The following is a 16,840-nucleotide window of genomic DNA, read 5'->3' as shown; positions in this document are numbered from 1 at the left end:
GTAAGTTCTTCTCAGGCCCAGGTCTTTGCTATAGAATTCATCACCTGCAACAAGCCACAACATTCAGAATTCAACTTTAATAAGCAAGTTATGTGCATCTTTGGTATAAATGTCCCCATATTTTAATTCAGTCAGTCATTCTTAACTTCTTTTTACTTGGGAGACAAAAAAAAATTAAAAATGTTTACTTACTTTAAAATCCAGGTTTGTAATTTATCATCCTTTATGGGATAGATTTCTTCCTTTTCTCTCCTCAATGCTCTTCCACAATTTACACACCTAATATTGTTCAATTTACTGCTTTTCTACTCAACTCAGTCTAAATTCTTCCTCCTGAGCTCAACTAGATCACTATGTGTGTGTTGTACCCATTTAAAACATGGCTCACAATGCTACCACTCATTGTTGCTAATATTATTACACCACACTATCCCTTTCTGGTATTCTGAGATGGGCCATACACATTGCTAAAAACAGATATAAAAGGGAAAAAATGCCAATAATGCCTTATATATTGCTGATTTTTTAAAACATCTCAATGAGTCTACCCTAATTTAAAATTTTTTATTCCTTGCTGGCAAGAACTGGAATTTGCTCTAAAATGTCAAACCACATATGCTTACCCTGTTACAGCTTTGCCAGTGTGAAGTGATTAAATTAGCAAACCAGCTGCTTAAAAGATGCAGCCTTTGATATAAGTCTCAAATTTATGTTCGTTTGGACATGTCACAGCTGCACATTAACACACTTCAGGGCTATTCATTTTCAGTAGACATAGCATGTAACATAATTCCAGTTCCTTGGAGTACCAGAAAACCTTGCTACCGAATATCTGTAATCAAATGCTACAGGGTTTATTTATAAATTAAGACAAAAACACACTGGCATAGTTTGTTTTTTTTTTATTGTTGTACTGTGAAAGAGTCAGTGTATAATAGAGACAAAGTATACATGACTTCCAGGACAGAGAAAATAAATGGAAATTTTACTTAATATTGATTTGGGGGGGGGAGGGCAGGACCCCTCTATAAATTATCCACTGGAATGGATTCAGCACAAGAGCTCGGCTTCTACAATTACAGAACATGGAAGAGTACAGGATGTTCTGAATCACATACCTAAACTTTAATTGTAAAAGGAGCTGAAAAGACAAGTTTATAAACTTGTTTTCTTCTGAGACAGATTGATTTTATCTCCGAGACTTAGGGCCATTCCCTGTAAGAAAAAAAAGGGGGAAAAAAATCTTCATCACTGCAATATTTCAGACAGCTATTGTACCAGCACTGGAATATAGCAGGGATGCTCAACCTCTGGCCTGTGGGCAAAATGTGGTCTATGGAGCCTTAGAATCTGACCCGCAGGGCTCCCCATGCATCAGGAAATTTGGCAGCATGGAAGCAGTGGCAGTTAATACTGCCACCCCTCCCCGCTGCCAAAATACCAAGCCCTGAGCAGTGGGTCAGAGCTGGGCCACAACCCCTCTACTAGATGAGGGCCGGGCTATGCTCTTTCCTCTGCGTCACCAGGTTGGAGCCAGGAAGTGCCCCCGTCTCCCCAACAGAGTTGAACCACGCCCCATCCCCCAGAACCAGGCCACTCCCCCTTCCTCCCACAAAGCCAGGCATGTTCCCCTCCCCTGTGCTCTACCTAGTTGGCACTCGGCCATAGTCCCCTTCCCCCACATGGCTAGATCAGGCCAGGCTGACCTCCCAACCCTTTCCGCAAGCCCAGATGGGGCACCTACAGGTGCCAGATTGGGTCCATGGGGCAGATCTGTCCTGTAGAGGGACTGGGCACTGCCTGTCCGGCCAGCCAGCCAAAACGGTTGAGCACTACTGCTATACAGTATTCATGTACAGCTTGGTATATAACATTTATAAAACTAATAGCATAGGTAGAATATCCTATTCCATATGGAGTATGGAAAATGTGTAAAATTAACTTTTGTAGGTGTTGTATACAAATGAAATTTCAAAGAGTACACAATTTCCAGGCAGGTTGAACAGGTTAGATGTGCAGACGCTATGTTACTGAAACAATGAACCTTACAGGAAATTGCTGATTCTGTACCCCCTCCCACAAAGACGGAAGGTTCAAAAACTTTAATCCCCTCGGCTTTCCATAATTTTAAAACATACTGCCAGTGCAGCAACTATTATTGGTTATAATCCAAGTGACAATAACTGAAGTCAGAATGTTGAAAAACTAATCCAGGCAGCAGCCTTTTCACTTCAATAAAAATCTTAGAAGGTCATTAATGTTACTATGTTAACCGTATATGGGTATTTGAAGGCTCTCTTAGCGCTAAAAACAAGATAGAAAATTCAGAGTTTGGCCTGCTACTCACTCTGTAGTGAAAGGATCCTAAACCAAGTGAGCAGACCTAACTGAATGTTGCCTTATGTTAAGAGTTCCTTTGTCAATACAATGAATTAAAACTATTTCTAAATTTTTCCAATGGCATCATGTAGATAAAACAGTTCCTTTGAACCTAAAAGGGCTAAAAATCCTTTGCAATTTTAAAACCGTGCACCATCCTTCAATTAGTACCTTAGCGCCTTCATTATTCAAAGAAAGGTGTCCAGTCTAAAAATTTATTTTACCAGGGATTGAAATATTTCCATAATTTTCTTGAAAACTAAACTATTTTAGTGGATTTTTGAGTGTAGAACAAATGGATATAGAACCTTATTTTCTTGTGAAATGAAAATTAAAATAGTTGTTTCAACTAGTAATGAAATGGATTTTGAGTGTGCAGATGGATGTGTACATATAAGATATTATAGGAAAGAACCAGTCTCAGACTACTACAGTATTATAGTTGAGTGGTTTTCAACCTTTTTTCATTTGCAGACCCCTAAAATTTTCAAATGGAGGTGTGGACCCCTTTGAATTTTAAGTGAGGGTATTCACATATATCTTTAGGGGGCCCCTTAGACATAGTCTGAAGACCCCTAGGGGTTCACAAACCACAGGTTGAAAAACCACTGCTATAATACATAGCCATGTGAGACAGTCACTTGTTACAGTACCAGGTTTCACTTAAATATTGACCTGTTTTTCTCCCCTTTGTTGTCTACCCTCCCTGTAACAGCACTATATGCAAGAAAGAGAAGCTGGAAGCTTTTCATTCTGAACAGTTTTAAAAACAGATTGCGTTCTTTCCCCACCCTCCATTTCCCTACTTTTGCTCAAGTGTATGAATTTTATATTAGATATTAACATTTTACAAGTTCTACAAGTATAGAAAGGGGAAAAAAGAAGAAAGTAGAGGTGCACCAATACATCGGTCCCATATTGGATCAGCATCGATATCAGGAAAATTGACAGTATCAGCAACAGGCAATAATGTTGTCAATGCCTCATGCATGTGCGTAGCCGCAGTTGAGCACAGCCTGGCAGTGTGGAGAGCAGCTGGGTCTGGCTGGTAAGTCTGTTTTGAGGAAAGGGGAGTGGTGGGGGGAGCAGATAGAGGCCCCAGTGGTGAGGGAGGGAGTGGGGCTGGAGCGGAGGCAGGGGCAGGTACTGCACAACCATGCCAGGGTGTGGAATGGAGCTGCGAGTGGCTCAAATGAGGGGGCATGGCTTCCTCCCACCACTGCACGCACCCCAGGAAGGCATGGGGACATGTGCCTGCAGATTTGCACGTGGGGTAAAGGCAGGCTGCCACTGGGGACTGGGGCTAGGGGCAGCGCCAGGCTCTTCGCAGAGAGCGAGCTACAGTTAATTTTGCGATGGCTGCAGCCCACCCAGTAAGCCCCTCTCAAGCACTGCCACTGCCCACCCCGAGTGTAGCTACGGCTTAACCCCCCCACCAGGAAGAGGTCAGAGCCCCACATGCGAGGTGCGTGCTCCACATGCAGATCTGGAGGCTCCGTTCCGTGCACTGCCCTGGCTGTGCAGTGCTTGCCCCTGCTCCAGCTCCACTCCTTCCCTCACTGTGGATCCCTCAATCTGCCTTCTCGCCCCCGACAAACATACCAGCTAGATGGACTCTGCTGTTCAAGCTGCCCGGCTGCATATTGGCAACCAGATAGGTATCGGCCAACATGGCTCGTTTTAAAAAATCGGCCATCAGTATCGGCCCCAAAAAATCTCTATCAGTGTACCCCTAGAAGAAAGAAAAACAAACTCTTTAAAAAGAAACTATAATTACCTGACTTTTTGCGCGAATTCTTATGTGGCCAGTGACAGGAGCGTCTGGTCCAAGATGAATTGGCTTTTCAATACTGACATTTGCAAGTGCATCTTCTCCAAATATGGAACGTGCATACAGATTGGCAGCCATAAATCCACAGTAACCAGAAAGTGCCTACAAAGAGAATACACACTCCTTACAAAGGCGTTTTGATTTGTATTAAAACATACCTGAGCAGGTTTGATATTTAAAAATTAGCTTTCTATCTATATAAAGTGGCACAAATATTGTAAAATTCCTGAAACTCAGATTCTGAGAAAACAGAATTTAACACGAAAAATAAATAGAGGTTTAAACCTCCAACAATCATTTAAGCTTGAGAATATCAGCACTTTTAGGCTCTGATGTAAAGGTGGAAAAAGCCTTTTAGAAAGATTAATTTTGACTGAAAAAAAATCTTGCGATGAAAATATAATTTTCATCAGGTCAATAGGGCATTAGTAATTAACAAGAGCATTACAGCAACTGACATTTTCTTAACAAAACTTCTTCCTTAATTAAAACAGCCACTTGGCTGAAAATGATCAAATAGGTTCATTTGCATTTAGCCTTCTCTGAGCACCAATTTCAAAGCTATAAAGCATACTCAAATCTTCAGCCCTGCACACAAAAACCTATAGTGGATGGAGTTCTATTAAAAAAAGGAGACCTTGGACTAAGTAAACTGTCTAAAGAATGTAAACGTCTAAAAACAGTATCTGAAAAGAATGCAAAGGAAACAGATTAAATACAACATGCACTCTCAGACTAGGTAATTTAGCTTGAAGGTTACTATGAAAAGTACATTATTCAAATAGTTCAACTTGTGGCCAAGAATTCAAATATGGGGACATGTGGGGGTGGGGAAGGGGGAAGAGAGAGAGGTGGTGGTATAAAAATTTTGGCATTCAAATGCATACTTATTTGCATAATATTTTTATGTCCTTTTTAAGAAGGATTTCTAAGCAAATATCGGGTATTTATACCCAAAATCTTGCAAATAATTTTTCCAACTATTTGACTTGGTCTAATAAAAGATATATCAGATTTATTCAAACTGTCCTTAGACCAACACAGCTACAACCTATACTCCTGTAAGCAAATATCTCACCTTCTCTGGAGTAAGGCATTTCATGTTGGTCGACTTCAGTATGTGCTGCAAATATTCATTTAGATCAACAATGTTTGTATTAACTGTAACCTTCAGGAAAGAAAAAGAAAGAAAAATGTCATCAGAATTTATTTTAAGATTATACTGAGCTGCACATTTGGTATGCAATCCACAGGAATCAATGGTTTGCACTCTTCAGGCCTAAAAGAAGCCAAAGAACTCTGCAACATACACAGAAAAATAGGCAAGAGACCCAATGCATTTTATTCTATCACCTAGACATTATGTACAGCAGCAGTCTTTCAAGATCTATGTTCTATATATTTTACTGTTGAAGATTTTCCTTTTAAAAATGAAATTAGCTGTTCAAGCAAGGATAAGAAATCACTTTCTTTTGTAAGGTCTAGAAGACTACAAGAGTCCATCTGCTTGCATTAAGGGCAAACAAAACCTACAAACTAAAAAGGGGGAAAATCTTTGAAAAAACTTTAAGTATATAGGAAGTTGCAATGTGTTATATAAATACCCAGAATGGGTTCTTTCCTTCCCCTAAAAGCCTCACGAGTTAAGAAAACTGTTGAGATAAAGTATTAGCTTGTATCTAGTACCAGTGGGGATGAGATTAGCAAGCTAAAAGAACTAACTTTGTTTTCCCATTCAAATTCTGCCCACATCTGTCGGAACTCCGCATCAGTACAAGAAGCTGGCTGGATGTAATCCATGATGTCAATGTGAATATCACTGAGGACGACACAGTTTCTGTCACTGGCTGCTCCAGATACATCATAAACTGCAAATAAGAAACACAACCCATATGTGTTAAACACATATTTAGAGTGGCTACAGAATTCACAATACAAAAGGGTGAGTTCTTTTGACATTCATCAGTGTAACCAAGACATTAAGTATGAAACTTTGTCCTTCTCCAGAGGTTGAAACAGAGTTGGTGGTGCTTCAATCTCTGAACTAAGATTGTAAGGTTCTTTGTCTTAGTGAGGGCCTACTTTTTGGGGAAACATACTACAAATTAGCTTTGCACCTTCCCTAATGTGCCACTCCAATCCCTTTCTCCTGCTCAACAGGCTGCCTACTTTCCATTCCCTGCTTGATATGCTGCATGCCCTGTGCTCCCTGCCTGATCTACTGTTCTGTTTTCTGCTCCCTGCCATATCTGCTAGGCCTCTGCAAATAGGGAAGTATTCAATTTGGATTCGGCCAATTCAGAGGACAGGGATTCAATTCAGATCACTGTCCTGAAATCAATCTGGCCAAATCAGCTTTGGAAGATTCGGCGATTCGGACTGGCCGGGAAGAGGCAGGCACAGTCGGGCAGCTCCTCTGGCTTTGCCTGTCTCTCCCTGGGCAGGGTGAGCCACAGGAGAAGCCTCCATGGCTGCCTGCCCAGCCCCAGAACTTTAAAAAAAGCCTCATAATCACTGGCTGCAAGAGTGGTGATTGGGGCCTCTGGGTGCTCGTGGCAGAGCCCCCCTGCGTAGCGTGGGGCAGTGGGGATCACCCACCCCTGCCTGGCACCCACATGGGTGCAGCATGGCTCAGCAGGGAGCCACACTCTGCATGAGAGCTGGGGCTGCCGCCAGGCTCCAGCTGACGTGGTGCTGCCCCAGCTCCCAGGCAGCACGCAGCACCCATGCCATGGGGCAGCTGTTGCGTGGGTGCCAAGCGGCGGAGGGAAAATGATCCCCACTGGGCCAGGCGGGGGATGGGACAGGGCAGGGCAGCCATGGGGTCTTCTCCCACAGCTTCCCCCAGCTGTCTGCCTCTGCCCCGGCAGGGAGAGGCATGGGGGCCATGCCCTGCTGCCGCTTGCCCAGCCGGCACGGGGTGGGGGGGCAATACAGGCGCGGCTTGCTCTGGACAGCAGCATTGCATAGCCCCTGCTCCCAGCACTGCCACATCCGTATTAAGTGGGAGCAGAGCAGAGCCTCCGCTCCCAGCCAGCATGGAAAGCAGGGAATGTGGGTGCAGCAGCGCTGGGAGCAGGTACTATGCCCTGCTTCCACTTGCCCATTTCTGCCCAGAGCAAGCTGCACCCACATCCCGGGCAAGCGGCAGAAGGACAGAGTCCCTGCTCCCAGAGCTGCCATGCCAGCATCCCGTGCCCTCCTCTCCGGAGTCCCATGCTCCTGTCCCAGCTGGGCAGCTTGTCCCAGCCCCAGCCCCAGGCCCAATCCCTCCCTCCCCCACACCACTTTCCTTCCCCCTCCCACAACCTTCACAGACTTATCAGCTGCCTGTTTAGTCTATGTCCAAATCTCTGAATCATCTGAATCTTTTTCTGAATTGACTTGGATGCTTCGAATCAATTCATAGCTTTTACTTGGTCTCCTGATTCAATTTGGATTCTGAGTTTTGGTCCCCAAATCAGGCCAACTCTCCTCCAAATCAAATCAGCTACCAAAGCTTTGCACAGCCCTAACATCTGCCACCAGGCTCCCTATAACCACTGTGCTGCCTATTGCTCTCCTGCACACACACACACACACACACACACACACGACATTTGTGGCACGTGCTGCTGGTTGACCACTTCTGGTTTAGGCTATGTAGAGGCTCAAGATTTTAAATCCAGCAGTTGATTCAATCTTCATTCTGACCCCTTTATTATGGGAGTGTGTTACACCAGCATTTCCCCCCCCATAAAATTAGTAGTAGCATTAAATTTGAAAAACAAAAATAAAACAATGTTTTTAAATTCAGCTATATTCTCATATTGTACAACATTTAATTTATCTTGTAGCATGAAAGGTTCTTTAAGTAGCTCTATTTCCCTAAAAGATTAAAATACTGAACTTTTAATGACTACGCACATGGAATTTTTTTTACTTACCGATATTACCAAAAATTATTCCATTTTCTGTTGAAGCTACTTTGACATTGGCCTTAATGTTAGCAAAATCATGTGGAGCAAGTGTCAAAGGAGATGGTTTTTCCACAAGCTTTAAGTCACCTTTTCAAAAGAAAAAAGGAAAGGAAAAAAAGGGTTTACAGGCATTCAAGAGACAAAATTCAACTAAAATTTCAAGACACAAAACTTTAAAATTTCCAGTCGAAATTCTGAAGTGTAACCAAATTGCCTCAAAAATCCATAATTTCATTGGTTTAACATGTTTTATATTAGTTAGCGAAGCAAAGGAAGTTTACATGTTTCAACAAAAAGTTAGTAGAACCATTAAATCGCCTTGATCAAAGCCCAGTGAAAACAAACAAAGTCTCAACTGACTTCAGTAGGTTTTAGATTAATCCCAGATAGTTTCATATTAACTTACAATCAAAGCAGGAAACAGTTAATCCTGCCACTTAACTCCACCATAACTGTAGCACAAAGCTTAAGCGACCTCAAAAAAATTACAAAGTTCAATGTTCAGAACCACGTATGTTAAGCTGCCCAGACAGGCCAGAGTATCAGCTTTACTTTGAAAGCTATTGCTTTAGAAAATTAAAAATCATATTCTTTTAGGTTAGTCAAATAACAAGCAATTTCTTTTATTCCATCAGGGTGCTTTTTCCATTAGTGAAGCTTAAGATATTGAGAATATATTCTAAACTATGTAGTCACAAACAGCTAATTGTACTTAAACAAGCAAAAACAAACAAATGAGCCCCCCCCACAACTCAACCTGAAACAAACAAAAAGCCAACACCATTATATGACAAGATCCTCAAAGATCAATATAATATTCTGAATGTTTTATATACTACTAATACAGTCTATTGTATGAAACTAGAAAAAACGACATGGAAATAAACTCCTACCAAGCAACCTTTATATTAAATTCAGTTATCCTTATTCCTTCCCCTATGCCCATTTTACCCTGAATTTGGTGCTTCTGAAAGTGATGGGACCAGCTAGGGTTTTCCATGTATAAAAGTTGTATGATGAAAATACCATGCAGCAGCACCATAAAACCTTTCTTCTTCCTTTGCAAATTTGCTTCAGCCATGACCGCATAAGCAGATAAGGCAGTCTGACAGGAAGGTAGTTACAGCTTTCTGATTTTTTATCCTAGAGACAGGGTAAAGCAGCCTCAAGGATACTCCAAAACACATTTCCTAAGGGAATGCATTTCAACTAAGCAAAACCAAAGCACAACATACTCTGGTCATTCCTTCTACCAAAATCAAAGTACAGTTCTCATGCCTGGGAACTGGAATTGGGGAGCAGGAGCCAGGTGAGCTAGTGCAAAGGGGCTGAGCAGACTGAAGAAACTGTAGAGTTTTGAGGGAAGATAGGCAACAAAATGTTAAGCAATTTTACTAGCTTACATGGAATGAAGGATGTTATTTTGTTAACATTTTGTTTAAGAGCATGTGATTATGTTGTCAAGTGCCAAATGAAAGTTCATTAGCTCTATGAAAACTTCATTATTAAAAAGGCAATTTAAAACACCCTTTTGGAATGACGACATGGCAGACCTGATAAGCATTCGTTTATATATTTATCATTTGAAATACAATTTCTTAAACCCCAACAGTGCCCACTGCCTAATTTCAGGCCCACATTAAATATACAACAATGAATATTCTGGTTTCACTGAAATATTCCTTACCTAGTGTGGCTAGTTCTAATGTACAGTTCTGCAAAGTATCACTGGTCTGGTTCACTACAAGCACGTCCAGTACAATATCATACTGGTTGACATGAACATATGCTTCTGCATAGACAGGATCTGAGAAACCTGTTAACTGAGTAACCTGTCAGAATAAGAAGGTAATTTAATAGATGATCATATCAATTTTGTACATGACACACACAGGAGAGATGCACGTTATTAGTTTACTTGCTTTGACTTAGGAAAGTGTTTGTATTTAAAATTCTAGTCAACTAAAGCCCCTGTAAAGATATCCCACCCAACAGAAGCACACTCAAAAAACTGATTAATGGTATATAAAAATGCATCCAACTGAACACCAATGAAATGTTCATGTTAAAAGTGTTTTCTAAGTATGCGATAGCATAGCTGTAAATATGGCTTTATACAATATCTAACCACAGTAGCTATGCATTACATAAATATACATGCCAAATTGCCAAGTTATAAATTCTGCTCTTAACCAGATGCCTTTTAAAAATTGTTCATCGTTATATGTAAAAAAGCTCAAATTAGGTCACCCCTTTCCAATGTTATGCTACCTGTGTCTGCATATGCATTAGTTATAAAATTGTTAAAAAAATCAGTTAAAGTTCAGAATAGAAAGCAAAAATTCAAAACGCTTTTGCTTTTTGAAAACTGTCAGATTATTAGAAGTATTACAAAACCAAGAAATACTAAACTCAGGTTAAACTGGGAAAAAAAAAAACTCTACAAAAAAAATAAAAACAAACATCCAAATTTTATCTTGGATTTTTATTTAATGTTTATACTCCCTGCAGTGAGTGGCAAACTAAGGGTAGTTACTTTTCTCAACTCTTCTACGTTGGTTGTGGAAAGTAGACAAAGAAGAAACAGTGGAGCAGGGGAACAGTGTATGAGTTGTACATGTCTGAATATCTGGTGAGTTCTCTACCTATCAGGCCTCAAGTTCCCCTCTCTACACTCCACCACCTGAATGTTCTCTGGTCTCCCCCTGTAGTCACTACCACCTTTTCCTATTAGCACAAGACTATTACAAAGCACAGGGTGAAGGAGTATCCAATTGAACAGTAAAAGTAAAAAGGCTTCTCAGCTGCCACTGAAGTCTAGTTAGGCTCCCTAGCACCCCACAAAATCCCAAGTTTATGCCTGTAATACCTGATCTTTTGGGTAAGTAATACAAATTAGAGGAATAAAATACAAAGCTACACATTACCTTATTAAGTTTGGAGGCCAAGGGATCAGCAGCTTCTTTTCTTTGTGTATTCCCCATTGCTGCTAGAAGGCTCAGCTGAAACTGGTCTTCCTTTGAGTTCATTTCATTTTTAGCTGTAAGCTGCATGAAGGAAATAGGATCATCTGGCTGAACCGTCACATTCCTCTTCTCTGACTCTTTCTGTGAAAAGGAAGCAAGATACCTTACCTCAGAAAGGTATAGCAAAGTACAGAAAGCTTCATGCAGCTCCTGAGGTGTCCTTAGACATAGACGATAGTCAAAATTCAAGTACGCAAGAAGGTACAGTTACATACCAACATTAATAACATCTTACCTTCTGAGAAAGTTTCTCTTCTTCTAGCTTAGCTGAAAGCATATGAGAAAGTGACTGCCTACATTCCTTGTTGAAAATATCATTCATCAGAGGAGAACATTCTGACAAAACCTTGAGACACAGGGAAATACGGTCCACATCATCATCTGTAATTGGCTTCTTTGGAAGGGAGGATTTTCCCAAATGAAGAATAGTGGCCATGAGCAACATAGCCTCAGCGACAAAAGACTAAAGAAAAGGAAGAGGGGATTAAAATCCGACTGTCCTTCAAATTACAGAAGTGTTTATGTTAGTCTTGCAACTGAACTAAAAAGTTAATCAAATTAACATTTTATTATATTATCCCAGACTTGTTGGTCACAACTCTAACAATTTGATTTAGGGACCATCCAATCACCTTGACTGGTAAGTAATAAGAAAACCAGAATAATTATCATTCTGTGCCAACAATTCATTTCAGGATCTTTCTCAGTTAGACTCTGTAAAAACTTCCATAAGGAATAAAACTTACATTTTGTTTCTTCTTTTCTTGAAGAAGAGAAACATAGCGTAAAGCAATCTTAGTCAAAGTTGTGGCAAGAGAAGCAGCAACAAAGAAATCCCCATCCAGCAAAAATCCTCGTAATGGAGGTCTGAAAAGGTAATAGCCATGAGAAGTTGGTTAGTTTGGAAGACACTGTATCTCTTATCTACATATTTTGGCATTTTCACTTCAACTCTCATATTGCTTAACCAATGTAGAGCTTTAAAAGTCCCAGAAGCTAAAGGAAAAGATTCTTTTTTCCTATTAAAAACTATTTTGAATACACAAAGACATATTTACAAGTCAAATCACCCAATTTTCACATTGCAAGTGACAAGGAAGAGGAGAATACAAAAGATATTCATCTGCACTTCTATAAAATGCTATCCACGAATTGCACAGCTGTATAAGAATACTGAATAATTACATTTCCAAATAACCAACTGTGAGGTAGAGGAATATAGCAGTTATGTTCTTCTATTGGAGAGATGGAACAAAGCACAAATGTTTTCGTGCACTGCCAAACATCAAGTAACTGGGAATTTTGGCCAAGAAAACATAGTTAACAATGTAATGTGATAAATGCCACCAATGTTAGAGTTCCCAAGTGACTGGATACTTGATATCAAGTACCAATGGATGATAACAAAAGGAAGGAAGGGAAGGGACAAGAGAAGGATGAAAGAACAAAATGATAGAGGAGTATGAGAAAAAGAGAAAAAATAATGGAAGAGAATGAGAGACAGGAAAAAAAATAAAAAGTACATGTGGAGGGTGGGGGAAGAGGAGTATTTCCCTTGCTGGTCCAAATAGAAGTGCCATACTTCAACTAAGATTTGGTTTATGCTACCGCCTAAACAAACTTTTCCAGGAACCACCCCTGCTCCCCTGCAAATATAGTAACTTCTATATTTTCCCCGTTATATTTAGACAAAGTTTCAATAATGCAAGTCAACCCAATATTGAGGTAGCAGACAATCTTCCCTTTGGAAACTGACATAAATAAAAGCAGGTAGAAGTGGACAATAAAGCAAATGTAATGTGATTTAAAACACAAAAAAAGCCTTTCCTTAGAAAGTCCTATTTAGTAGGGAAAAAGCTTCAGAGGTCCTTTTATAGGCATAACAATTCTTGAAAAATGTTAGTCTCACTTTCTAGAAAACCTAGTGTCCTGGCCATTGGCAGTAAAATATAAAATGCTTAGCTACCTGTCTTCTTCCTTTTTGGCAGGTCGGGAACTACTGAGGGCACTCTGTGTGGCATAGGTGCCCATCTCCGTCACCAGTTTCTGGACTGGACCCACCGTTACTTCCTCTTCAGGTTTCAGTTCACCAGCTTCTTTCCTTATTTCAGACTCTACAATTGGGATCTGACAGTAAATGGTAAATGAATATACTATGTAGACAAAAATATAATAAAAAGTATGAAAACAGAGACGCCTCTTGTAGAAAGGTGGCTTGTTTTTATTGAAATATGGCTGCATTTATGAATTTTTAAGGATGAAAGGGTCAATTACAGTGCAATACGTTTTTTGGCTTTTTGATTTCTTTTTGAACTAGTCATATGAACCCAGAAGCCTGGTTTCCTAATGAAAAGTCCTGCCCCTGCCACAACACCCTGGAGTCTTTTAGAAATTACAAAAGGAAAGGAATTATCTGTTTTTAAACAATGAACAAATTGTAATTTACAATTCATCCTTCATTTTCCCCAAAAAGATTCTCTCGTTTACCCTTCTGACAGTGAGGTTGGAAATTCATCTCTTACAACAAAGAGAACGCTGTTGGTCTACTAGTTTCCTTGAAAAAAAGATACAACAGAAGTACAGCATCAGGAACAGGGATCCGGGTTTTCCATTTCCCACAGAAAAGAGAGAAAAATGTGGATTTTTCCCTTACCCGAGAAAAAGCAGATTTCTCATTTTAACGGAGAAGCCCACAGATTTTGCAGTTTTATAAAGAGCTCACTGCAGACTAACAGAGTTCCAGCCTGAAAGGGGCTGGGGGGAACAGGAGGAAGGCAGTCAGGCATGGGGCACCATGCACTTGGCTACTAGGCAGCCTGAAGAGCATCTCCCACAGGTAAGTTGGGAGAGGAGGGGGAATTAAGGCCCCCATAGGGAGGAAGGGAATAGGGCCAGGCTGGGGCTGCATCCCACTCAAGCAGTGTGTTGAGGTCCAGGGCCACAATGGACAACCACAGGAACCCAGCAGGGAGTAGGATGGGGCTGGGAGCAGAACCAGCTCCCTGCTGCTGCACATACTCCTGGGGGGGAAGGGAGGCAGAAGGGGACCCCAGATTTATGTGGGATGGGCATAGGTCGCCCACTGCAGGCTTGGGCTTCCTGCCCTGTTACCCTCCACAGCCCAGTGGGTGCTATTTGGCACTGCAGGGCAAAGCAGGGCCAGATAGGGAAGCTGCTTGCCACTGCAAGAAATGTGGTGCCCTGGCAAGGTGTCCCCTGCACACGGGGCAGCGGCATGGGGTTGTGCCCCTCAGTGCTGCCACAAAGGCAGGGGACACCTTGTCAGGACAGCTTGAAGCTCACAGCAGCAGCAAGCTTCCTTACAGGGCCCTGCTGTTCCCTACAGCACTAGGTTGCACCCACTGGGCTGCGGAGGCTCCAGGGGAGGGCAGCATGGTGGTACCACAGCAGGTAGCCCACCCCTGCCCCATGCACATATCTGGGAAGGCATAAGTCCCCCCTGTCCCTCCAGGAATATGCAGAGCAGTGGGCAGCCGGCATCCCCTGCCCAAGCCCGCAGCAAGGGAGGGAGCCAAGTTCCACACACTACTGCAGCAGCCACTGCCTCCTGCATGGGGCAGAGAGCTGTGGACCTGGGTCCCTGGCCCTGTAGCCCTGGCAGCTGGGGACCCCCTCCGGCAGGGCTGAGGGGGAGAAGAAGGGAGGGAGGGAGGGCCACCAGCAGGGCCAGGGGACTGGCTTGGGAGTGAGAGGCCTGGACCTGCATTCTGTGAACTAAAAAGGGGTAGGGAAAGCTCTGATTTTCCATGATAAAAAACAAAAAAATCAAGTGACAAAAATGTATAGGCATTTAGAATTTATTTTCTTATAGTGATTGAGGCACTGTTAGGCTTCCAAACCACTTTGGTGCACACTAGAGCCTACCACTTCTTGCAGATTAAAAGATGAAACATCTTAAATGCATTTTTAATCTTACTTTACATTAAAATATTAAATTACATCCAAAAATGCAGAAACAAAAGCAGAGAAGCATTGACAGACAACACAGACATACCTCTCCCAGTGATCTGCGGACTTCTGTCATCACACTTTGAATATCTTCCTTTGTACTGCAATATTCTCCTAAAATCCACAGTGCTCCCCGGTAAATCCTAACATAAGAAAGCAAATTCAGCTACATTTCATTCACCACTGAAAATGGTATCAGGGGCAATTATTGTCCATTGTGCCCTCATGGACATTGAGGAAATACCAGATACACCAACCTTAAGAGGCTATGCTGTGCTTTTAAGTAGGTTAACAAGCTAAAGAACACAACACAAAACTGATCAAGAACAACCAACCTCTTTTTGGTAGTGCTGATCTAGTTCATTTTGTTATAATTGGAATATATAAATTAAAAGAACTGGTGCTTTCTGTTAAGGATAGTATTCCTGGCTACACTTGAAGTTCAGTTCCAATACCTTCTAACTATTACCAGGAATTGTCTTTTTACAATAAAGTCAGTTGTAACACTTCTAATAAACCATTAATGTTAAAATAGGGCCAAATTTTAAACTTGCTAGCAGATCAGTCAGAAAATCTACACATCAAGATAGATTACAAATCAAAACAGGATGAATATAAAGCAGCAAACCCCATTTTTCGCCTTGCTTTGTTTTTGCCCCATCATCTTAATTTCACCAGAGGTTCCAATTTGATCTGAACTGTAGGAAAACTACAATTAAGTGATGGCTACTGCAAGGACAATAAAAAGGATGGTCTACTACAGGAAACTGATTTCTTTTGCTATTGCTGAACCTCTGCTGCTGTAATGCAAAGCTTACAGGAATTCTGAAAGTCACTATGGCATTACAGGTATTAGTAGACTATGAAATAAGTACAGAGTTCAGAATCCTGTTTAGGCAAGTTCCCTCATGACACACAATAAGTAATTTCTAGTTTCCTTTAAACATATTTAAGTGGATTAAAATCCTGTTATTGGGATCCCCTGGCAGCCATACTTTACTTTAATGGACACATCACTTTAAATTTACTCTACATTAGCAATGCTGCCTGCTAGCAAAGTGAATACAATTAACAATTAAATCATAAGGATAAGATTAAAATGACTGTTCCTTATTCAATGCAAGTATCATACTAGATGTTTTTTTCATATAAATTTGGAAGGGACTTCCTCCTAAATATAAATGGATCTCCTGCCATATATTAAAAATATATTTAAATATAAAGAGAGGCTGATAGTACTTCACTAAAATCATTCACTTTCTTTTCTAATGCCTGCTTTCAGATACCTAAAATGGAACAATTGTGTATAATTTGAAGCTAGCGTGGATTACATTTCTTAAAAGTATTTTAAACTTACTTCACAGATTTAATGGCATGAAAGACTTCCAGCATCTTTTCAACAATAAGAGGCCGCAGATTATCAAAACGCTGAATTGCTTCACGAACAAACTCCAAGACATCAGCAGCTGCAGCTTCATTATTATCACTCAGGAACTCCATCAGCTAGGACAAAAAAGTAAACATAAGCACAAACAGAAGGAGTTCCACAATTTGAAAAACTGGCTAAAGCTTTGCACGAGATAGTACAGTACCAACCAACAAAAGAGCAACTGATGGAACAAGGGCAAGAATCATAAAGCAAATATGTATGTATTTTGCATTATAGTTCCAACTGA

The 16,840-nt window shown here is 41.0% G+C and overlaps 1 protein-coding gene across 3 annotated transcripts in view; it reads right to left on the bottom strand.

The window, feature by feature from the left end:
- Nucleotides 1–887: 887 nt before the first annotated feature.
- COPB1 (coat protein complex I subunit beta 1) overlaps nucleotides 888–16,840 on the bottom strand; it is a 30,518-nt gene continuing 14,565 nt past the window's right edge. For all 3 annotated transcript variants that reach the window (XM_090032628.1, XM_090032629.1, XM_090032630.1), the window contains exons 11-22: nucleotides 16,522–16,667; nucleotides 15,211–15,307; nucleotides 13,162–13,322; nucleotides 11,942–12,062; nucleotides 11,431–11,658; nucleotides 11,097–11,276; nucleotides 9,857–10,001; nucleotides 8,137–8,256; nucleotides 5,933–6,078; nucleotides 5,289–5,378; nucleotides 4,157–4,312; nucleotides 888–1,215 (exon numbers count right to left, since the gene is read on the bottom strand). In XM_090032628.1, coding sequence (XP_089888754.1) covers nucleotides 1,156–1,215; nucleotides 4,157–4,312; nucleotides 5,289–5,378; nucleotides 5,933–6,078; nucleotides 8,137–8,256; nucleotides 9,857–10,001; nucleotides 11,097–11,276; nucleotides 11,431–11,658; nucleotides 11,942–12,062; nucleotides 13,162–13,322; nucleotides 15,211–15,307; nucleotides 16,522–16,667 — 1,650 coding nt within the window. In that variant the 3' untranslated portion in view covers nucleotides 888–1,155. The remainder of the gene's footprint in view (nucleotides 1,216–4,156; nucleotides 4,313–5,288; nucleotides 5,379–5,932; nucleotides 6,079–8,136; nucleotides 8,257–9,856; nucleotides 10,002–11,096; nucleotides 11,277–11,430; nucleotides 11,659–11,941; nucleotides 12,063–13,161; nucleotides 13,323–15,210; nucleotides 15,308–16,521; nucleotides 16,668–16,840) is intronic.

The sequence above is a fragment of the Crocodylus siamensis genome, chromosome 2 (genome assembly GCF_052110815.1).
Source record: "Crocodylus siamensis isolate JL-2025a chromosome 2, ASM5211081v1, whole genome shotgun sequence".
NCBI classification, from domain to species: Eukaryota; Metazoa; Chordata; order Crocodylia; family Crocodylidae; genus Crocodylus; species Crocodylus siamensis.
Note: the sequence above shows the minus strand (reverse complement) of the source record. Positions and strands in the feature narration are given on the sequence as shown.